We start from the raw sequence: 24,424 nt of genomic DNA, 5'->3' as shown, positions 1-24,424 counted from the left end.
AAAAATCTAATAACCTCATTAGCATTGCCAAGTGATTTACTCAACATAACTACTTGGAAATTCCTCTTTTGTTTCGCTTTAGACCCTGCTGGAGATGAAGGAATCAAGAAAGCTTAAGAAATTAACAAAATTTGAAATGCTTCGTTTTGAAGTGGTTGACTTTGTAGATGGCCTTGTAAGGTTAGCTTTGCTTTCTTCCTGACTTGGTTATGCAACTTTGCGTAACAAATTTAGTTCAACGGTAGACAAAGGCGCGGTTCAGCTGTGACGAACAACGGTAGACAAAGGCGCGGTTCAGCTGTGACGAACCATGGTTTGTTCAACCAAGGCAAATGTGCACAGCTTCCTTCCTCTAATTCCCTCATCCCTGTACAATAGGAGGGGAGGGAGGTGCACACACAAAATTCATTCCCAATCCAACAAATCTGAACTAAGACCAGATTGGAAATGATAAAATTGGGTAAAAAGTATCTGCAGAAAACCACTCTGTTTCATGCCAATACATTGTGTTCTTGAACTTGAAATTGGCCCAACATTACATCAGGAACAAAGAATGTTGTCAACTAAATAGCAGTCTGGCAGGATGGAGGGTCAAGGGCAATAGGAGGGAGTAGCACATGATGATAACTGATGGGTGTCATAATAAGACAGCTATGGAGTGCAGCAGCATTAACTATGGGGGTTGTGGCTGAATAGTTTATAAACATGGCTTATTCAATAAATCAGGGTTTTTATTTGCTTTGGATGTTTTTCAGTTTCACTTTGGTTCATGGAAAATCAACTAAGATCGAAATACAGCTTTAATAAGGAAATCACCTACAGAATGTTGTGTAGCTCTCCCAAAAGGAAAGATTGAAATACAGAAGAAAAAGAAAACAGGCAGAGAAGTTGTTAAGTAACGTGTCACTACAGACTAGGAGACTTTTCATCCTCCTGTATTTGATAGGGCACAGATTAGCAAACAGATACTGGACCCAAGTCGCGTTTTTTAAAAGCTACTGAGGTGCGTTTTACAACTGCTGCAAATATGTAGAGGAGTTACATCTGCACAGATCACATTTTGGATGAATCTGAAAATGGGACAAAATGTGGTAAATGTTGTTGGTAACAAATGATGGCTTTAGTAGTCCTTCAATTGCTGGTCATTTCCATCAAGTGAGATTGCCAGTGGTGTGTGCAGATTGTTTGTAACAACTTGCGAGAGAGAAAGAGTCAGAACTTTTCATTGCCAAAATTACAATGAAAAGCCCCCGATAATTTCTGTTTATGGCATCTAGCCATTTGTCTACATGGTATCAGAGTTCATTGCAAAATGTATATGCCTTGTTGGTTGATGAACACTGTGATTGTAGTAGGAATTAAGAAAAAAATCCATGTGTAATACTAGTCTCTCTCCTGCCCTTTATTCATTGGTGGTTTTTCAGAAATTACCTTGCGCCTGCAGAGATGCAGACATTGCATGAGGTGATGTATTTCAGCGCAGCTACTACCCTCCGTGAACATTTGAATGCTGCCCCACGCGTTGCTCTTCACACTGCTCTCAACAATCCATATTTCTACCTGAAGGTAAGAAATGGGCGGCTAAGCAATGTGCCCACACCCTCCTTGTACTTGGCGATCCCTAACTATGTTTAATGCTGTCCTCCCCTGGCTTCCTTCATTGGGTTCAACATGATGAGCCCCACAGCATCTTATCGCTTGAAATGTTGCTAAATGGTATTTAGAATCTCAGTTAGGGGTCGTGGAGTGTGTTCCATAATGTAATCATTTGAAAATCGTGGCACTGTGCTTGGATCATGCAAAACGATCACAAGGTGGCTGTTCTTAAATACTTGTGAATCATTTTTTTGACTTTGTGAATTGAGTAATCCTGTCCCATGATCACTCCCATGGCTTTTATTTAATAAAAACCTAGATTTTGTAAGATCCATAGACAAGCCCGTCACAAGATTTTTCTCTTAATGAACAGTAATGAGATACTGAAAATGGTAAAACTTATAAGATATTTAACTACCTGCTAAAATATCTATTGCCTGTTGTTATTGAATTTTTCAACAACAGATCTTCTTCCACTGAAGCACTTTTTATCAGTTCCTTAATAAAAGTATCCACATGCTGACAAAGAAAAAGGAGGAGACTTTTGCAGGCAGATAGCATTTCCTTTTTTTAAGATATATTATAAAAATCAACCTATTTTTATTTGCTGCATTGACTTAAGTCGTGGAATATAAATTGACAAGAGCCAGGTTGGGAAAAGAATATAAATTGTCTATGTGCCTGTTTTATTTATTTGATCTTATCAGTTATCTGATTTTATGCAGTGTTACACAATTTAGATGGGAAAAACAAGCTTAATTCAAGTTCCAATATATTTGATAAAAAGCCAAGTCTTTGGCCTGGCGTATCTGATTAATTTCTTATGCGCTTTGGGCAACTGTTTCGGGTATCTATGAGTAGTAATCTCTGTTATTCCAGTGCACTACTAGTATTTAATTGTGTTTTGACAGAAAGAAATAGCTTTTCATAGTATGAATTCAGTACATTTTGTTCTTTCATGAATTATAAAACTAGGATAAAAAATTATCTTGATAAATATAACTATAAAAGATGTAGGCTGTATAAAATCTAGACATTACTGATTACATAGATACTGTTTCTCCTGGTAATATTATGTACCAGTCCTTGAAGAATGTTAGGATCATGTTTATGCTAATCTCTCCATCTTTTCACATGTGTGGCTAAAGCATCAACTGGGCAAATCCCCAGCTTTACCCACCACAGTGAACCTGCATGACCCCTTTAAGGGGCTGTCAACCAAAAATGACTTGCCTCACCTCATCTTTCATTCTAGGTCATTCACAGTCAAAAATTTTCCTCCTGGAGTGCAAGAGGACAGTGTCATAAGTAATGTCTACAGCAGGACCTTGTCTTGAGGGTTAATGGGGCTGCAGGATGTTGCTTGTATTAGATTAGCCTTATTTTTAGGGTTTTGTTTTTTACAGTCAATATTTTATGGAATTAAATAAAAGACAGCTAATTAAGTAAAAACAATAATGATTGGAGATGATTTCTGCACATTTTTATCATTGTATTGATTCTGTAAGAGGCACAGCAATATGTGGAATTTCCCACTGTGTTTCCTCCCAGGTTGGAATGCTGCTAGAGGCCAAACTAGATGTCTTGTCCAGTTTGTCTGCCTGCCTCCTTCCTAGCCTTTGTGCATAGCGTTGTCATACCTAGCCCTTCTCTGACCATCCTGGGTGTCCTCCTTTAATCTTTTGTCAGGCTGTTCATTATCTACCCTTCCCCAAAATGTCTCAGGGCATTTTACAAAAAAGAAAAAGAACAATGGTATCAGTCATAAGGTGAAAAGAGGTGTTTAAACCTTAGACAATATAAGGTGTCATGTCCCTTCTTTGGGGTCTTGCTGTGTGTGCTGTGTCTCACATCAAGATGAATAATATACTGCAGCTGTTGGTTGCACTAGACTTTCAAGTAGTAGGGCCCTCACTGTCATCTTGCAGCCCTCCTGAATGATCAGGTGGTTTTCAAAACCAGTCTGTCAGCTAAGAGAGAAAAGCTTTTTCTTTGTGCTTGGTTCCTCCCTAACCCTCTTCTCTCCCAACTGACCTTTTCCTAACTGCCTTCTCCTCCTTAGCAACCTTTCCCTAGCACCTGTTGCCATGACTCTTGCCCTTCCCAACAGCTCCATTTTCCTGACTGCTGCTACCCGGCACAAATGACCCTATTTACTCTTCATCACACTTGCCCCAAGGAAAATCCAGAGCTGAGTTGAGAAAAAAGTGAACTGTGTCAGCTACATACTGCACTTGCAGCTACTATGCCTGGTGTAAGAGCAGAGATGAGTAGATTAATATTTCAGAAGGCTGGATGAAGTTAACAGCTTTCTGAAATAGTGGCATACGTTATGATTGCGATGTCCAGAGGTTGGGAAGTGGCTTAGCATAACATTTGCTTGGTGGGTCTGGGATGATGGCGTTATTAGCATATAAATGAAATGTACATGCATAACTCATTCTCACTATGAATTTTGTTTATCAGAATGAATCCTTGAAAACTGATGCAGGGTGCATTTCGAATGCAGCTCCCGATATCTGTATAGCATACAAGCTTCATTTGGAGTGTGGCAGATTAATTAACCTTGTTGACTGGTTAGAGGTATGTGAACATGAATCGATTGACTGTTTCTGTGCTTTGCTGAATACTTAATCTGCTGTTTCTTTCTAAGCTTCATTTGTTTTGACAGCTAAATTGCTGCTGTGTAACGCTCAGAGTCCTCTTTCTTTTTATTTTTCCATGGTCCCAAAATCAGTCCACATAGCCTCCCCAGCTTGTACTAGGACCAGAGTTAAATACAGTAGAACCACTTGCATCTTTGGTAATGCCAAGGGCCCCCAAGGAACAAGCATCCTAGTGTTCCCGTCAAGCCTTGCTTTTATTAGTTTCTCTCCTTTTCTCTCCTATTCTCTTAAGTGTGAAAGGTGTGCTCTCTTCTGCAAGCTGGGCTGTCACAAAAAGCACCTACACCTTCTTCCCATGGCTTTCTACACAAACCAACAGGGAGAGAAATAGCACCCCTTTTCTTCCCCATAATGGAAAGAAGTAATCCCATTCCCTGGCTTGCAGTTTTTCAGTAAATGGCAGCAGGGTGCTGGTGGTGCATTGTAAAAGCCAACCTGTTTTTCTTCCACTGAGAATGGAAAGAAGCAGCTTCTGTCATGCAAGCAACATTTGAAGGAAGCACCTCTCATTCCTCACTACTGATTCTTCAACCCCCAACTAAATTGCACGTTATGCAAAGTCCAGCTTTCAGGATAGAAGCCTCCTTTCCTTCCTTCCCCCTTCACTGTGGACAAAAGCAGTCTTGATTTTGTTCCCAGTTATTGGATTTATTTCAGAAAGTAAGTCATGCCTCGCTGCAGAAGCCCAAGATGGGAGAGAAAGAAGGGGAACTCACTTCTTTCTTGTTTCTTGTTTGTCATCTTTGGGGTTTTTGTTTTGCAAGAAACAGTAGTTAGGTGTGGCTGCCCCTTTCTTCAAAAGCCCAAATCATGGAAGCAAAATTGCATCTCATGTCATCCTCCGAGACTGCGGAAAAAGGAAGTGTCTTCTGCTTTTGTTGGGTCTTGTTGCTGCTACCTCCTGTGTGGTTTAAGTGATCTCTCCAAAACAGGATATGAAACCAAAATTAAACTGATGTGAAGGTGGCAGTAACAAGGTGTCACATGTACCTTCTGCAAAATTCCAGCATTCTAGGAGAGGTCATTGGCAACACTACAAATGGTCTTTACTAACAAGCTGAACAGAAACTTGTTGGCCACTGGCTGAGACCACCCCTGCCCCCCACCAAAAAGCCATTTGTGCTGATCCTAAGTACTGCAACTCTCCATGCTGTATTCAAAACTGTTTAGGAGGCCCCCAAAGTCTTCAGGAGCTGTTTTTTGGTGAAATTTTGTTGTCTGTAAGTGGAAGTGCTCTCTGCTAATGCAAAGCTATCATTGGATTAAACCCTCAGTTTACAAGGATCTTATTTCTCCTCTGTGCTTTGTTGGCATGTCGATATCAAACTCTTTCAGCATATATATTAATTTGTGACATTTATTACATTTACAAAAAATGGTATAAATCAATACGGTGTTTCCTCCTAGGCTTTTGCTACAGTTGTAGTTGCTGCAGAAAATCCAAATTCCAGTGTCAAGGACCAGATAGATGATGCTATCCAGTATCCTTTTCTGATTCTCTTCTGATTTAGCACCAGCTAGCAAACCAAAATATTATCTTCTTACAAATAACCTGAACAAATCTAAAAGGGTCTAGCAGAACATTTTGGAGTGTTTTTCAATCCACGTTAAAACAGGGCTGATATTAGAAAGGAAAAATGAACTTATCTAATTTAGACTGATAATCTCCCTGTGCAAGTTGTGTGTGCTGTGCCCAGACACCGTTGTTCTATAAAACATTGTCTATCAACATGCCTGCCTTGTAAAGGCTGTTGATGTTATTTCCAGAGAATAAAGGATGCAATTATTTTACATAACAAGTAACAGTGGGTGGTATGCAACTAAGTTTCACTCAAAGTAGACCCATTGAACTAAATTAACCTTAGTAATTGTTCATTAATTTCAGTGGGTCTACACTGAGTAAAACATAATTGAATACCACCCAGTATGTTTAAGCTCCATCAAATTTTAGTGAGTCTGGAGTTGGTCCTGTACTGACTAATCTGGGAACAAGACCCATGAAACTTCTCAGATGACATGTATAAGATTGCAGTGAAAAGCTGTGGTTCTATGCATATGTTGAGATAAGCCCTCGTGGAACAAGAGATTTATTTCTGCATGCAGAGGGTTGTGCTGTAAAACACTTATGACAGAGCTGTGTAGTTTAGGACAGACCTTAGATGTGTTTAGGTGACAAGTTAATTTATAACAAGTCTTTGGAAGAACATCAGCATATCCTAGTCTTTAGAAAAAGAAGCCATACCTTGGGTAGAGAATACATTATTCACCCTGATCTTTGAGGCAGATGTCTCAACTAGACTAAATTTGTTCCATGTTATTATATGAGCCATATCATGTGTTAGATGAAGAGTGTACACACAGCTGAAAGACTTGCAGTTGCCCCAAATGTATGTGTATATGAGTGATTTGTAAGCATGTGAAAGCAGTGCTTTAGTGAACTATGCAGAATACTTATCCTATTAGCAAAAAAATATATTGTTCTGTATGTTTAGCCCATCTGTGAATATCCCTTTGGTAGAGTGAAATATATTTTTCCTTGACTGCCACTCCCAAGTGCTCGTTTCATTAGAGCAGTCTCAGAACTGGAACTCTTGGGATTCATAAAGCCTTCCAAGCAGAAAACTGATCATGTGGCGAGACTGACATGGGGCAGCTGCTAGTATACTTTCTACTGAGAGAAGGAAATGCTCTGTACACTGTGAACAACTGTGGTAACACTTTCATAATGAGAAGTGCTATTTTGCCACTGTAACATTAACAAGAACAAGTAGCTTCATGGATTTTGTTTCTTTGCATTAAAGAACAAGCTAAATCCATCCATTTTAGAGAATCCAGTTGATGTTTGTGTTTGAGCATTTTGACATTTTTGTGCCTTTTCTGCAATGCATATAAAATAAAACCGAACTTATCGTCACTGATCTCTGTCCTATCTACAGAAACGCTGAAGAAAATACTGTTCTGAGCTGAGCACATTAGTATGACTGTACAGTGCAGACTAGACATGATTGTTGAGGTGGGATGTGAGACTCCCTGCTGATGTTTCTTTCCTACTTTGGGAGGCTATACTCTAATGTGGTGAGTTAACAAAGCTATTTAGAGAATGGTGATCAGCACCACTGTACTTAAGTAATTTTATTTAGAAAAAATTGTAGAAGCTACCTTATTTTTCAGTATTTGCAGTGTATTTGTTATTTTCTAAGAAAGTGAAAAAATGGTTGCTTATAAGTCTGAAGCAAGCTCATCATCAAAGGAAGACTGATCAATACTGGCCTGCTTGGTACCAAAGCTGTGTCTAATGCATTGTTTCTAAGAGACCAGGAAGATATTGAAGACTTTATGCTTGTTTAATCTCTGACATACTGAATAATCAGTATGACACCTTGGATAACAGTGTTCATCATTGTTTTAGCTGGTGTTCGAACAGTTCTCTTTAATCTTTCCATTTCCCTTGGCATGGCACTCAAACAGTTGCAATTTCCTTTAAAAAACAACAACCTTAAAGTGAGGAAAAAATGCAATCAAACCTCAAATTTAAATTTAGGTTCTTATGGCGCAAACATGAGTGGGGAATTGCAAAACTCTAACCCTCTTGTAGCAGAAGCCTGGCTGAAATTACAACAGGAGGAAAGAACACTAGCAAAATGCAGGCTCAGAATGTTGCAGTGTGGCCATCCAAATGCAATATAAGAGGCTTCCAGAATGTAAAATTGCTTTGAACAATTTCAGCAGCATCAACAATACTAGAAAAAGAGATTGAAATGAAAGCCAAATGAGCAGTCATGTCTTTCAAGTTAAAATCTGAGATTTTAATCCAGAAGTTTAAGAATCTTCAACGTTCACTGCCCCCCCCCCAGCTTGAAAAGGCTAATTCTCAGCAGCTGTGGTAGCAAAAGCAATGATTACTTCCAAGAAAAAGTAGTTTATACAAAGACTTGGACCATACATAAAAGTTAAGAAGCTATTTACGTGTGGTGGCTATTAGGAGTGTGCACCAGATGTTTTCACATAGCGAATTAAGCTTTGTAAACTGTAGGCAGATGCATGCAGTAGTTTTGTGCAGCACACCTTTAAAGTATGGTCTAACTTTCATTTTATGCCGGAACTGCACACCTTTTGCAAGTATGATCACCCCTTCTGACTCTACAGAGCCATATGGAATCTTGAGTTCCTGATCGCACTGAAACACTGTATTAATGGCAGTTTGACTCAAAAATATGAAAAATCTTCAAATCACACCAATTTGTCTTGAAATATTAGTTAAGAGCTGACCAATCCCCCACAGTGGCTATGAATATGCTTTTTAAAGTATTGATACAAACTAAGGGATGTGAGTGGCGATGTGGGTTAAACCACAGAGCCTAGGACTTGCCGATCAGAAGGTCGGCGGTTCAAATCCGTGACAGGGTGAGCTCCTGTTGCTCGGTCCCTGCTCCTGCCAACCTAGCAGTTCAAAAGCACATTGAAATGCAAGTAGATAAATAGGGACTGCTCCAGCGGGAAGGTAAACGGCGTTTCTGTGCGCTGCTCTGGTTCGCCAGAAGCGGCTTAGTCATGCTGGCCACATGACCCAGAAGCTGTACGCCGGCTCCCTCGGCCAATAAAGCGAGATGAGTGCCGCAACCCCAGAGTCGACCACGACTGGACCTAATGGTCAGGGTCCATTGATACAAACAGGAATAACAGACCTTCTAAAGGTGGGGTATGTTCCTCTTGGCAGTGCTTTCTACGTACTTGTGAGTTTTTCAGACAGGGAAACCTTCCAAAAAGATGAAGGCAGGTTCTTCTAAAATCCTTATGGAAAAGAACTTTGGCTCATCTCAGATTTCTGAGGTTCAAGTGAGTCATCCCCAAAGCTAACAGCTTCTGAAAGTCTGCCTCAGTCAGCAGCAGGCCAACTGACTATAAAAAGGAAGCTTTCTTAACCTCTGGTTTGGTCACTTTTTCTTCCTGATCTACCAGCTAACAGCTGCTCGAAGTTTCACTTATTTTATCCAAATGGTGACAAAATGCCACCTATATATTCAAACACACAGGTTAGAAGTAAATGTTTATTCTTTCAACTAAATTCCAGTACTACAAGGGCAGTAAAACAATGATACACTGAAAAATTGCAGCAATAAACATTTGTTAAAGACTGATAGAATAAATAAAACCTACAAAAATGAGAAATTATATAAACCCATTCTTAACCCCCCAAAAAGTCATGGAATACAGAAATGCCCTCCTTCACTATTTCACAGGCAGTACTGTGGGCTATTTGCTTTAAATTTGTCCAGGAATTACATTCTAATTTAACTGTGAATATAGCTTTGCAGTGCACAGTTATGAAAACCACACTAACTTCAGTCAGAAGTGTCATTCTACACTTTTATTTACACAACCAGTGAAGGGCAGAGTTCTAGTACACCAGCTTTAATCCTTTTACTTTTCAAACTTATTAACATAAGCCAAATTGTAATGATACAGCAAATGAGACCACTGGTATTAACAGGTAGCAAAGGTCCACATCCAGGTGGTACTGACATCAGGGAGCACTCCAAAACCAGTTGCTGCATAAGAGTGGTTGCCACTGACAAAAGCTTGAAATAACCAGTGTATACAGAGGGGGGAAGGGAGAATATGGCATTGTTGCAAGTCTTTAAAGGACAGCTTGCAACAATAGAACAGGGTTTCAGGGCTGCCCACATATGCAGAAAACATGATTCATGAAACATCTGAAAAGAGAAAGAAAGAATTGCATCAGGGAGAACAGCACACAAAATTCTACTATCAAACTCTAGCACTAAACTGCAACTTGCCTCAGCATAGAGAAAGCCAATGTGTGGATCATAGATTCCACTGAGCAGAGTTCTACTCACAGGATTCCCCTACCCCCAACCTAAGAAGTAGAGGCAATTTCTATGGCTCCCCACTCCCAATATGCTCAGGGATGGGGTGTTGGTCTCTCTGTGACAACATGGGCAATAGCTCAAAATACTTACAACTTGCAGGCTGTTCTCCATATCGTCGCATGATCTGGTCATGCGTGAACTTCACAAATGCGTCATACTGTTCTATAAGCAAGGAATATTCCAAGTGAATAATCAAATGTAACAATCGTTTGAACAGACTCTACAGAACACAGCCAGTACAGGAAAAAGGAAACACTTCACATTAAGCACACTACACTCTTTGTGTGTCAGTTGGCGCTCTTTGCATTGTGCCTAAGCACCTGCTGACTTATTATCCCTTATAGCACTCTGTCTAGATGTAATAAAAGGAAGTCAGAGAAGGCCTCACATCCTCCCTTTAACTCTTTCATCATTACATGTGGGAACAGATATTGTGGACTAAACAGGCGGCATCCAGCACACTCATGCCCTGATATCATCTGCCAGTAAAGTGACATATTATCAGGTCTAAGTATTGTCATTTAAAAGCAGGCAATCATCAGATCCAAAAGTCAGCTTTCTACACAGGCAGTTAACCTAAACTAAAGCCCAGAGCAAATTGTGATGAGCATTTATGTTGGGAATGTTTTTAGGGCAACATGTGAGAACTCAAGTGGCTCAGCCAAGCCAAGCTACTTTTCCTGCTCAGCATCATGGTGCAGGAATACAACTTGGTTAGTAATCATTTTGTGACTGCCATCCTACAGCAGGGGTGGGCAACCTGTGGTCCTCCAGATGCTGGACACAAACTCCCACCAGTCCTGGCCAGCATGGTCAATAGCCACAGATAAGAGCTGTTGTCCAGCAACATGTGGAGGATCCCTTCCCATGCTACAGTAAAAATATCTTGCAGGAAATTAAAAGGAACAGGATCAGCCCTACCTCCTCCAGATAGAGCCAACTCACAAGAATTCGGCCACAATTATTACTCAGGAGACAGAGATTTATTTGTAACAGCTCACTGCTGACTAATGTATAATTACTGCAAGTTTCATGCACTGTTTATTTTTGTCATACCTGCAAGTTTTGTGGTCAAAATTTCTTCATACTCTTCACGGATTTTCTCTTCACGTTCTTTGAGCAAGCGTTCACATATCATTCCAACTTGTCTGAGAGTAAAGAGGGGCTGTTCTTTTTTCAGTGGCGATGATGCTGCAGATGAAGTACCTATGAAAAAGTATTTTCATAGGTAATTAAGGTATATTTTAGAGATCCTCCTAATTACTGATGAGTGCACTGTATATACTTGTAGGTGTTTTGAGGATCAGATTTTTGACCAGTGAGTGCAGCCTCTGTCACAATCCAAAGCGAAGTCAACTGTGCTTTATGTTTCCATAGATTTAAGTGTGTAACTTTCTCTGTATGATGGCTTTTGAAGACAACAGTCTAAGTGCCTGTCAATTATTTACAACAATATGTATTGGCAACATCTCAGAGTATCCACAAGGTAATTTGTCTGCAAACATATAAAATATGGCTTGATGTCCCATTTGCTAGTTACTCTTAAAAGTCTGGCAGAGGAATCTCTGCTGGCCTGCCGGCATGTATGTTGGCCTGTTTTGTTAAAATCTCCTCTCAAGCTGAATGAGATTCCCGTCCCTGGTATATAGTATGTCGCTCTTATTTTATACTCAACTTTTGGCACCCTTTTCAAAAAGGGTGGGCAACAGCCCATTTAAAAGTATATTATCTCAATGATTATCTGGAAGAGAGCAGATAAAGTTTCTTATGAATATGCTCTTATTTGTTTCCACTGTTCATACTAACATACTATATCTCCTCTTCAAATAAAACTCTTCCTTCCACAGAGTTTTTTCATAGTGACACACATAACTTACCTAGGATCCAAATTATCAAATGTTATGCAAGTTTACTTTAAAAAATTTACCTGGCAAAGCTGGTCCAGTAAGGAGAAATGCTTGTGACTGTGCATCAGTAGAACAACAAGGATCTGTTTGCTGAAAGTTTTCTAGGTGTCTCCTCTTCTGCATGCGTTTGTACTCCTGTTTTATATTGTACAGAATTTGCTCTAGAAAAAGGAAAACATATTCATTATGTTTCTGCTTATTAGTCTAGCAAAGATTTCTAAACCCAAACGTGTTACATTGACTATATAAGTGCTGATTTACTATAGTATGCATCTTAGAAGTGTGGCTATGCAGTTCTGTCAAAACATTAAGAGCATTTAAGTAATTTTCAATGAATTACACTTTTTAAGAAGCTAAATTATGCACCACAAAAGATAACATTTTGTATTATAAACCCCAGCAATGTTCTTTCCCACACAAATTCCTAAGCAGCAACAGGTAGGGGGCCTAAATGGTTACTTCTAGCAAACGTCTCTGTTAACAGAAAGGGAAATGATTGGAGATTGGGGCAAGGTGGAATGCAAGGGAGGGAATCAGCAAAACTTGCCTCCACACCCCTTTTGTTAGCAGAGAGGAACACTGAAAGCTCCCTCGGTAGTTGCACTCCACTCCACCCAGTGTGGATCCACTACCAGCCTACTATGACCTCCACTTTGTCCTAAAAGAATAGTGAGAAAAATGACAGGTCACAAGCGTTAAATTGCGAACCATCGTTCCATGACATAGATTTGGTGGCAGCTACATTCATTCCACCTCCCTGATTTAGTCTGGCTTTAAAGGCACTAGACAATCAAGGACAAGTTCCATGAACATGTTGTCAGTACCTCCTTATTTCCTGCATACTGACTCTGTGACTGGGCCACATATGCAAAATAATCTGTGCTGCTTTTCCAAAGTAGATCTGAATAATTATGCATCACATTATCTCATTAAACTTAACTAAGTATTACCATTAAAAACGTACATCACTGTATGAGTTATAATTCATTTCTGAAATACTGCTGTACATTGAATGCACTACTGGCTTAAATGTGCACCATCCCCTTTCATTATGGCTTCTCTCGATCTTATGATAATATTCTCTAGACTGCTGCCTGGTGGACAAAAATGCATGCTCTCCCTTACAGATCTGCACTCTTCTCTGCACTTCACCAGAAAGAAACAAAAGGGGAAAGCAATCAGCCCTATCTACAGCACTTGCTTTGTGGGGCAAATGTAGTGAGACTGATTGTGTCTTTCTCCTCTCTTCACCTCTAACCCATGCGGAGGGGTATCCACAGAAGCAGCAGATGTTTGCCAGGAAGCATCTTTCTTAAGTCTCATGCAAGCACTTCTACAGAAATGCATCCCCAACACTGCTGGCGGGGGAGGAGTAATCTGAGTGCAGATTCTCTCTCCCCACCCCTCCAATTTCAGTTTGCAGGTCTTGCAGGGAAGACTTCCACATGTAAACTCAGAACACCAAGATGCACATGCCACCTTTAATTTCACCCCTCCCCCACATCTGCCAAAATTCATCCTACTAGACTGTAGAATAATCTCCTTGCCACCAAAAGCCAATCTAGATTGCCCAGATTCCCTGCATGCTAGACCATGGGGTATACTACTACCATCTCCTTTAAGGCAGTTAATATAGCCTCTTTCGCCTCATCTAGCCAGCTTGCAAATACCAACTGAGTACAGTGGTACCTCAGGTTACATACGCTTCAGTTTACAGACTCCGCTAACCCAGAAATAATACCTTGGGTTAAGAACTTTGCTTCAGGATGAGAACAGAAATCGGGCTCCGGCGGCATGGCAGCAGCAGGAGACCCCATTAGCTAAAGTGGTGCTTCAGGTTAAGAACAGTTTCAGGTTAAGAACGGACCTCCGGAACGAATTAAGTACTTAACTCGAGGTACCACTGTAAATATACAGAGTCACTTCCATTACTTGGGCGCGTTTGCTCATGTCCAACCTTGGAAACATTCCCAGATGGTTGTCTCATTATGGAACTTTTAAAAATGATTACTGTATCTCTTTTCTTTTTTTGAAAAAACTTTCACTCTAAAAATCATAGAGTAACAGTAGCTTCCTGATCTGCTATAAAGTCCCATGTAAGATGAAACCTGGCACTTTGCTAAGGCAACAATGAAAGAGTAGCAAAATCTGTTCTCTTGGAAAGGACAGCACATATCTTCAACACCTCAGCTAATAAGTGATGTTGCACAGAATTCAAACCAGTTTAAGATATACAGTACAATACAGATCCATTTCTCCTAATTTGTATACCGCCTTTTTATTTTACTATACCCACGGCTGTTTACAAGCTGAAGAAACAAAGTATGTACACCTTATAACAATCTAATCCAATACAAAAATGTGATAATAAAACATAATTTTAAAATAAGCAACTTATATCAAATAAAGTAATATTCAACAATTCATTCCAGTCTACAGCAAGAGTTGCTAACCTGTGGCCCACCACAGGTTGGGACTCCCAAACCCACCAGCGTGGCAGTGGTTAGAAATGGGAGTTGTAACCAACAACATCTGGAGAAACATGGGTTAGCCAAACCCTGATAAGAGCGGGATTTGAGAAGTTCAAGCTATCAAGCATCTACTAGTTAGACAAAAATTAAAATAAAATAATGGAATGCTTGTTTTGTTCGCATTAAGAAACGTCCTTTTTTTTACATTTAGCGTCTGAATCCCTAACTCCTTCTAAACCTTCAATAGATTGAATCCATGCCTAATCTCACACTGTGAAAACAATCCCCCCATTTGCATTCAGTATTTGTTCCCATTAAAAATATAAATAAATCCATATATTGCTTTTGAAAAATGTCAGCTAATACCTGTATGTAGAAGAAGTGAAACTTAAAACTCTCTATTTTCACTTTTTGGGACACTACACAGAAAATATCAAGAGGCTGCATTAGTCCAATCCAGGGGTGCCCATTTTCCCCCCAAAGCAGGCCAGATTTGACGAAGTGAGCATGCGTGAGGGCCGACCAGACCTTTTTTTTTAGGATTGAAGTTGTTGAGTTTTTTAGGATTTTACCCCAGGAGACACGATATAAAAGAAGGTGTAATCTAAAGAACAGTTAACAAGCATCCCTGAATCATGCCTTGGAGGGAGAAACCAAAGGAGGCTGGTCCCAGTAGTCTAGTCCTTTTCAACAACCAATAGCACATTATTTCTTTCTTTGGAGTATGCTTCTCATATAGGAAACTATCATCACTAAAGAAGCATATTCACTTTCAATGTTGTATTTAAGCTAATGTTGTTTAAATAATATTTAAATCTAATTTTTAAATTGTTAGCTATTTCCATACTTACTTTCTTGTCATACTGTAAGCATAGTTTCAATGTCATGGTAGCATTCCTGACACAAGGCCCAAAATACCCAAGATATTGTCACTGTCAGCCAAGGTAGTGTAGTAGATAAGAATGTTGGGAGTAAGACCTAGGAGACCAGGTCTTATAACCCCTCACCTAGCCATGAAGCTCAGAGTCTAGTTCACATCCACTACCCCAAACTGTAGCTTATTGGGAACCTGCAGGCTCCCACCAACTTGCAAACACTTTGTTTTTCTGTTATTATTTTTTGCTACCATGCTGAGCTACACCAAGGTTTGCCTGACCATGTTGTCCGAACCATGGCTTGTGGTCAAGCTTTGTCTTCACCAACCACAAACTAGCCACAAATAAATCTAAGACAAATAATCAGGACTGCCAAAAATCTTAGATTGGATTTGAGTGTCAAGGAATTATAACGTACACTATTTACATTCAAATGCTGAGAACAACCATTATGATTATCTTTGAGTTTAGATTTACCACCACTCCTGGGTTTGACAAACCTGGAGTTCAAAAGCTAGTCACTTTAAACAAGGTACTGCCAAGAAAACAAAAAAGTATTCATATCAACAGCCATAATCCAGAGGCTCCACCTGCCACTGATCTGAGCCCCAAAGAAAAAAGAAATTATCCACAAATGGAGCAGCAGGTAGACAGTGCATTCAAAGACCTGTGCTGGAATGAAAACTATGTACTGATGAGAGCCCTGGGTGTAGGGAGGAGTCTCCACACACACACATTCAGTGGAGCAATCCAGAGCATCCAGATCAACCCTTGTTGGATTAAGGTTCAGGTGACCAACTTTATGTTGAAAGAAATATTGCAAATTACAGTTTTCCATCTTCCTTTAAGTTCTTAAATGTCTTGCCACTTCAAATTGTGTTGATCCAATAAAAACAGACAGAAGTCTATTGTCCATTATACAGTAATATGAACAGAATAGTCCAGAGGGTGAGGAGGAAGTAAAAAATCCACCCCAACCCCCCAAAACAAGCAGAACTGGGAAATCCCCAACCAAAGATTCTGCTAAAAGCAGTAAATCCTAAGGTTTAATCCAAAACTGTCCATGTGCAAGCCAAATGGACTTCTGCTTGCGCAACAAGACTTCACTTTCCTTTCCTCCCCCTGCGGTTCTCCGCATGCCCTCAAAATCTGCTCAGGGGGGTTGGGGGAGTGCAGGGGGCAGCAGATGAAGCTAAAGCCCAATTGTGCAAGTGGAAGTCCACTCACACATTGGATTCCACCCCTAATCTCCCAAAAGAATAATGTGGATTATATTCATATTTCCACTCTGGCTCAATAACCTCTGTTAAACAATAGAAGATGATGCAACAATAATTGTTACTTCTATTACACTAAGGGCATTCCACGGAATACGGACTGGATACATGGTAGCAAAACCTATTACATAATACTGATCTTTAACTGGTGGACTCAAACTCAAGTTGGTCACACTAGCAACATAAACCAAAAAAAATCATTTTTGGGTTAGCGATACTTTTTCTTCTTTTAAGCAGAGAAAGAGGAAAAACAGAAGAGACAAAAAAAGTACTAAAATAGTTCTTGTGGTTTGCTAGTACACTGAGATATAAAAGATGATATTTAAAATGTTTGGAATGTTAAGGCTGAAAGCTGCCACTGATATATCCACATGCTTCTCAAGTTCTCCATAGTTTTACCTCTTCCTGTAACTTAGGAATAACATTATACCAGCACATCAACTGTACCAGCTCTGCCATCTTCGTATTTGTGGTTTGAAATGTAGGACAGTTCAAAAAGGACACAGCAGGATAAGCATGGATCATATCATATGAAGTCTTATTTTAATTTGCTCAAATAAAAAATATTATGGTTAGCAACTTATCGGATAAATGCCCCAAATGTACTCCAAAGGCTTCGTGAATAGCATCTAAATGTATAAGCATTAAGGAAGTATGTTTTCAAGATGACTGGGCAAGTGTGTTACTTAGTCTAGGATGCCTCTGTCATGCAAGGTCATCAAGTGAGGGATAGGCACTTACACATGGGTAGGCAAACTAAGGCCCGGGAGCCAGATCCAGCCCAACTGCCTTCTAAATCCAGCCCATGGACGGTCCAGGAATCAGCGTGTTTTTACATGAGTAGAATGTGTGCTTTTATTTAAAATGCATCTCTGGGTTATTTGTGGGGCATAGGAATTCGTTCATCCCCCCCCCAAGAAAAATACAGTCCAGCCCCCCACAAGGTCTGAGGGACAGTTTGCTGACCCCTGCACTTACATGTGAACCATCTTAAGAGGAGGAGTATTAGCACTGATCAAAGTCAGAAACTACATACCAGGTGACCCAACTATAAAAAAGAAATTGCAATAGAATTGTTTTAAGCATCTATTCACTTAGTTTTCACTAAGGTGACAAATTTGTGTCTGGGCTGTAACTTCTTTAGACTGCATGACTGATTGACATTTTTTTCTATGGAGATGCAATCTTAGGACATCTCGACAGACAAGACTTACCAGACTTCAGTCAAAGTGTGGCAAGTCCCAGGTAAGTGTCTATATAGAGCTGAGGAATCTATGACCCTCCAAATGTTGCTGAGCTACAAATCCCATCACACCAACCACTGGCTATGCTGGCTGGGGACGATGGAACAGTTGGAGGGCCACAGGTTTCCCACTCAAATGTAGAAGACTGAAGGAGCAGGCATGTGATTCCTTAACATTAATCTCTACTGATAAAACCCAAACAGAAGTTTAGTATCAAGATGCTACTATGGCAAGTGATCTTATACTTTTTTAGTTATTTGGATTTTATATTAAAGTCTGTGAACAGGAATGCTACAGGTGTCTGCATTGGCATTAAACCTAGATATACAAACAGATCATTTAACCAAAACGTAGCTAGAAATTCACAGATGGGAAAAGCTCTATAGCTCCCCAAGATAAAAAGTATTTTCCCACCATGATTGCTCCAAGTAAATACACTGCACACCAAAATTACATCTTTGTCATACAGGTTTTAAGATATGCAATTTCTTTCAGACATGTACAAGTAGAAAAATCAGAGAAAAGGCCAATTCAGCATGAATTCAGCAACACAGCAGCTGTCCAAACAATGTTTAAAACTGTTTGATACAATATTTACTCTGACTGTTTCCCTTCTCCTCTCCTACCAATAAAGCACTTGTTTACCTATTCAAAACAGCTGGTGGCTCATTTTTTTAGTGACACACCCACCAACTCCAAAGCTAGATTTTCTTCCTTAATTAAGCATGATTGGCCCAAATCAATGTTTACATTGGCACAGATCCAAACATGCCTTGTGTGAACAGAAAGGTATTTCTGCTTGTGCAATGTACCCCAGTAATTCTTCTGTTTCCTCATCCTGTTACAAGCCTATATGCCCCATTCCAAGCCATTCTAAGAGGCTCTGTAAACCCTCAGGAACAGCTTGGTTGGGTGTGCGCAGGGGGTAAGTATGGGGAGAGGGGGGAGGGGAGAGACAGAACACCCCACTGCACCAGTCCACTGTTCTTCTCAAGATCCAACCTCCTAAATTCAGGGGCGAATTGAGACCTGAAATGCTGTACATTGAACTGCTTTTAACAAACCAATTTCTGTAAACAATTAGATTACTCAGTCTACAGTCTGATGCATGAGCTAATATGCTGATACAGCAACTCTGAGAAATGAGCAGAAGATGACAGAACTGATGTAAGGACCAAACTTCTCTTGCTGGGCTAATGCAGCAACTCGACCCCAGTCCAATGCAGTTGATGGTGTGGGGTCGTAACATTTTTATACATGAAAAACCTATTGTTACATTTTTCAATGGAAAAAACTCCACTTTAAGAATGCATTCATAGAATTAGTAACATAACTAATGAATAGAATACAAATTCAAATCTGCCAACCAAAATGGATATACTAGTTTAAATCTAAAATCTAAGTTGTAATTAACTTTTTCATGTGACTATTCATAGACAAAATATTTTATGTGCATAATTCTTCATGCACGCTGAAACCTAATACTTTACAATGCTTTCATTTCATTTATTAAAATATAAATAATGCAAAGGAATTATATGTCATTCAGCTATCATGCCAGAACTGAAGTAAAAATAATTTCCAAGTAAGCCAGGGGTGGAAAACCCTTTTCTTATTAAGGGCCACTGACCCATGGGAAAAGCCAACCATAGAGGCCACTGCTAGTGATACGGAGTTAGCACTTCATTATCTTTCTGCCACCCCATCTCTACTTATCTTTCTGCCACCCCATCTCTACTTCTATATTTTGTCTTATAAATCTACCTGCACTATGTTCCACTAACTCTGGGAGTGCACTTGCTGGGGACAAGTGTGCGAGCCGTCTTGGTGGCAGCACTCAGATAATGGAAATCCCCTCTAAAAGAGGTTGATGTTTGAGTTTTAGGAGAGCAGTAATGATTTCAATCTGTTCTAACAAGCCTTCCTGTTGAGTGATGTATATAGACTGCCCTAGTTGTTAGATGCCCTTTCATGCTGTAGTTTGAACTTATTTAATTAAAATACTGTATTTTTGTTGTCATGTTTCTGATCTAGATCCTTGGGAGCCCAAAAGGCAGGGTAGAAATGATCTAAAATAATATTTTTAAAAGCTTAAGTCAAATAAACACACAAAGTCAGCTTTCAATCAATTAGGGCAACAAAAAAATTACCAATAAAACCCACATCACCGAGTACTGCCACTACTGATGGCAACACACAAGTGGTACCTGTGTTTTGTATAAAATAGCTCTATTCCATGAAACTTTGTTGCACTTAATGGAACAAGCAACAACTAACATTGCAGAACACAAAAGTCATTCAGGGTGTCTCCTGAATGTAAAGGTATTTAGTACCCTTATCAATGCTTATTTAAAGCAACCAAACCCACATCCTATTATGACAGCATTGCAACCAATCCTTACATCACACCTATGTAAGAAAGTCTACTTAACTGGCTTAACAGTTCAATGTTCTTGAACTGTACATATAGGAATATTTGTTGTGCTACCTGATCTTTTATATCTTTTGCTAAATTAGTATAACCTAAGGTTTGCTAAATTACTGTAACTCATCAACAGACAATTTAATTCATCCTCTTGCATGGAAAAACAGGCACATATCTGAGGCCCTTATTGTCATGCTTTAATTTACAGACTAGTTAGATTAGACACATGCCTGTTTCTAAGACCGGAAACATACAAGAAATAAATTTCACACAGCATTGTATTTCTTGTGGAGTAAGACATTACAAATCTAGGTTATTCCATCCCCAAGTTATTATTAGACAATTTGAACAAAGTCGTAAGAATTTACACAGAAGCCCCACATTGTGAAGATTTACTTAAAGCTAAATACCTCTGAATGACAAATCTCCAAATAATTTTGAGACAGATCTCATCTAAGTGTTTAAATACCTAGTTTTATACTTTTTTCTGGGTTTTTCAGCGGCACTGAAATTTTCAAGAGGATATGTGCTCCTAACCACTAATGCCTTCAAACTGCAGCTCCTTGACATGCCCAGCTGTTCACATCACTAAATCAATTTTAAACCCACATTTACATTAAATATTCATTGCATTGATACTTCTACTTCCAGCGAAGTCACCAATCATAAATGTAACTAACACAGCCTTGGTTCCTGCTTACACATTTAGAAATGTTTAGCTACTTTATGATTCAAACTAAACTGCAATCCTGAATACATGCTCCACTAACATAATTTACTAATGAGAAAGGTGTTAATTTAACTACCACACTTTGTTAACCCTATTCAAATCAAATGTAGTCCACCAGGGTTTAACAGGAGATAGCTATGGTCCCAGACATTTCAGCATATCAGCTCTCACAAGTGAGATTATCTATACAATGGGAAGACCAACATAATTTGAAGTAAGTTATTGTAGACATACCAAATGCAAGATTTAAGGGCTAATTTAAATATTCATATTTCCATGTGACAGCAAACATTCTGTAATTAATGTGGCTTACACAGATCCACTTCTTACTGTATGAAAACACAAGCTCTTGGGAAATGAAAGCTTAATAAAAACCAGCAAATTACTATGCCTGCTATCTCAGATAATCTTCAGACTCAAATGCCACATCCATATATGCAAAATAAACTGAAGATAATGGTCCCTACATTCATTAATTACTTGAGAACTGGAGGAGGGGGTGAAGACGACAAAATGATTGGGGAAGGATGAACTCTATATATGGAATAAGATTCCGAATAGATCCAGTTAGTGGAATCCACTCTGGGCCAACCATGTAAATACCTTCAGATGTGTAATTCAATGAAACCTGATCCTGCAATTTATTTATTAGGTCTTGGGGTGCAGGAGGAAGAAGAGACAGGTTATCACTTTAACATTTCTGGTGAAGTGACACTGAAATGCATTCTCATCCTTACTAAGAGATGTTCAACAGCCACTGCCTTATTACAGCTTCTTCTTACAAGAACGCCTTTATTGATTTGAGCCCCCGCGGAGACGTGAACAATACAGTACCCGGCTCAATACTGGAAGGGGGTGGGGTGGGGGAGAGAAATGCAATTCTTATCGTGGAACCGGCCCCTGCCGTCGCCCAAGCAGTCCACCTTGGGGTGATTGATGACAGCCCCCGCTCCGTCCCTCTCCCTGCCCTCCCCCGGTGTTTGAACGGGAAGGCGGAGGCACGGCCGCCTCGGCTCAGGCAACATACGCCCAAGAGTTTAATGGCTGCAACAAATCGATCGCCTGCACCGGGGAGGAGAGAAAGAAGGGCAAAGAGACGGAGAAAGAGACAGAGCCACATTTCTCCCGACCAAGATCCCGCCTCCCTCGCGATATAATTTCTCGGTTCCTCTTTCTCTCCGCACACATACAATTACCCCCGTCAAACGCCAAGGAGCCCTCTCTCCCCCAAGGGGGGTGGGGGGGGGGAGGAAGGTGCGGTGCTGAATAGAGAAATTCCCCTTTCCCAGACGCAGCCCGGCGGGGCTGAGTCTCCCCGCCCCTCTTCGCCCATTACACCGGCTCAGCCCCATTATCAACCCCCTTTCTGCGGCCTCTCCCGTATCGCTGCCACTTCCCCGCCCCCACCGCGGCGAGAGCGGCCATTTCCATTGTGCCGACTCCGCGGCGAAAGCGAAGCCAAAAGAGGTGGAGGGGGGAGGAAAATGGGGGGGTAGAGAAGGGAGGTGGCTGGGAAGAGAAAGCGGGGCGACGGGGAGAAGCCAAGCGAACTCATGAAAAGCAAGCCAAGAAAGGGGGGAGGCGGCGGAGGCGGCCTTCGCCCCTTATCCTAGAGTCTCTCCCCCCCCCCGCCGTGCCCCACCCTAGGCGCCCCTCGGGGCCCCGCTTACCTGTGGTGAGGCGAGTGGACACTTCCCCGAAGGGCGAAGGCTCCATGCGCAGGTATTTCTGCGGGGACGAGGCGAAGGAGGCCGCGGAGGAAGAGGAGGCGGCGGCCGCCGAAGCGGACAAAGGGGCGCAGCGCCGCCGCTTCGGCGAGGCCGGGCTCAGGAGCGGGTCGAAATCCAGAGTCCTTTTTAGGGTGGCGCCGCAGGCCATGGCGGAGGTGGAGGAAGACGACGACGAAGAGGCTGAGGGAGCGGAGCCGGCTGGGCCTTCGCCGCCGAGAGAGAGAGCGAGAGCGAGCGGGGCCGGAAGGAGCTGACGAGACCGGGGGGGAAGGAGGGAACGGAGGAGAAGGGGGGGCGGAGGAGGCGCTTCAGGAGCTGCCTCGCCGCGTCAGGCTCGGGGTCGCCACTGCTACACGCCTCCTGGGCTTTTCTGCTGCCTGCCGGCCGCCGGCTCCGCCTGCGTCTCCAGGGAGCGGCCCGGAGCTCTCGGCCCGGCTTGGCTGGACTCGTTGGCTCCGCCCGCGGAAAATCCTCCCCGGGCCGAATCCGGGAGGGTGTCTAGGCCGGTGGGAGCGGCACGACGGGAGGCTACCCGGCCTGAGGCCGCCGATGACGAGAGATAGCCGCGGCGGGAGCTGCCGTGCGCCTCTGTGACTCTTCCACACAGCAATATGGCGTCAATAACAACGCCGCTGATTCAAAAAACCATCCCTCGCCGACGCGCCTGCGCGGCACGGGGGTGGCGCCCGCCGCAAAGATTCAGGGGAGTTGTGGTTTTCTCAGGGTCACCTCCCGGCGTTTGATTCAAGGGTGCAGGAGGGAAGCGGGGGACTACGTTTCCCGTCGTTCTTGGCGCTAAGGACATGACTTCCGGGTGGAATTTAAATCCCCGCAGAGAACCCTGTACCTCAGGAATGCGAGTGAAACGGGGTGAAGGAATGGAAGCGGTCTTCTTAATATGGGGAGTAGCAGGAAAGGAGCCGGGCAGCGGGGAAAGGAGCTTAGTTTGCGGAAATTATAAATGGCTGATGGTACTTAATTATAACATCAGCCATAATAACATCTGGTCCAGAAGAAAGGGCGTTTCGTTCAGCTATCTCTGAAACACTGAAGTAGATTGTGGGAAAAGATGAATGAATGAAAGAACAAGAAAAAATGCCCGAAAGGAAGAAATTCGCATTTATAATACTCTTCTTGACTGTGCTCCAGCTAGTGGGGTGGAGAGAAAAAACTCCTGTCCAATGGCTTCACCGTTCTAGACAACATTTTGTATTAAAGGAAATGCCGTAAATCACACATACAGCTCTTAAAATGTTTGAATTTAAATGCCAATAGTGACTGAAATAAATTCAAATTTCTGTGAAAACAAACATTTGATTCTCAAAAGCATTAATAATTGTACAGATAGAAAACCATAGTGTGCCTGTAAATTGATTTCTTTGAATGATGATAACAATGCAGTATTATTATTTTTAAGGCCAGCCAAGAGCAGCATATCCCCCCCCCCGATGCATCACTCTGTTTGGGGGCTATAGTGAGTGATTATAGAACCTACAGTCTTACTCTGGAAAAGATGATAAGGTAAAGGGACCCCTGACCATTAGGTCCAGTCGTGACCGACTCTGGGATTGCGACGCTCATCTTGCTTTATTGGCCAAGGGAACCGGCGTAC

The 24,424-nt window shown here is 41.4% G+C and overlaps 2 protein-coding genes across 8 annotated transcripts in view; one reads left to right on the top strand and one right to left on the bottom strand.

Moving 5' to 3' along the window:
• The window catches only part of ORC3 (origin recognition complex subunit 3), a 40,501-nt gene extending 33,325 nt beyond the window's left edge, over positions 1–7,176 (top strand). For 6 of the 7 annotated variants that reach the window (XM_082216887.1, XM_082216886.1, XM_082216890.1 and 3 more), the window contains 5 exons: positions 83–180; positions 1,425–1,566; positions 4,063–4,179; positions 5,670–5,743; positions 6,817–7,176. In XM_082216887.1, the coding sequence (XP_082073013.1) occupies positions 83–180; positions 1,425–1,566; positions 4,063–4,179; positions 5,670–5,743; positions 6,817–6,922 (537 nt within the window). In that variant the 3' untranslated portion in view covers positions 6,923–7,176. The other variant, XM_082216888.1, reaches the window with a different exon arrangement.
• Positions 7,177–9,296: 2,120 nt separating this feature from the next.
• On the bottom strand, positions 9,297–23,460 carry AKIRIN2 (akirin 2). The gene is made up of 5 exons (XM_082216925.1): positions 22,753–23,460; positions 12,081–12,221; positions 11,210–11,359; positions 10,244–10,315; positions 9,297–9,976 (listed from the first exon to the last, which is right to left on the bottom strand). Exons 1-5 carry the CDS (start codon positions 22,958–22,960, stop codon positions 9,966–9,968), a joined length of 582 nt encoding a protein of 193 aa, XP_082073051.1. The 5' UTR covers positions 22,961–23,460; the 3' UTR covers positions 9,297–9,965.
• Between the last annotated feature and the right edge of the window lie 964 nt (positions 23,461–24,424).

The sequence above is a fragment of the Podarcis vaucheri genome, assembly GCF_965113315.1.
Source record: "Podarcis vaucheri genome assembly, chromosome: 3".
NCBI lineage: Eukaryota > Metazoa > Chordata > Lepidosauria > Squamata > Lacertidae > Podarcis > Podarcis vaucheri.
This window is presented reverse-complemented; position numbering and strand designations above follow the sequence as displayed.

Excerpts from the sequence above, each read along its gene's own strand:
- AKIRIN2 (XM_082216925.1), bottom strand. The coding sequence starts at position 22,960 with ATGGCCTGCGGCGCCACCCTAAAAAGGACTCTGGATTTCGACCCGCTC. Across the intron at positions 12,222-22,752 it reads GTCCACTCGCCTCACCACAG|AGCAAATTCTGTACAATATA; the intron begins GTAAGCGGGGCC and ends TCCTTTTTCTAG. Across the intron at positions 11,360-12,080 it reads TACTGGACCAGCTTTGCCAG|GTACTTCATCTGCAGCATCA; the intron begins GTAAATTTTTTA and ends ACTTTTTCATAG.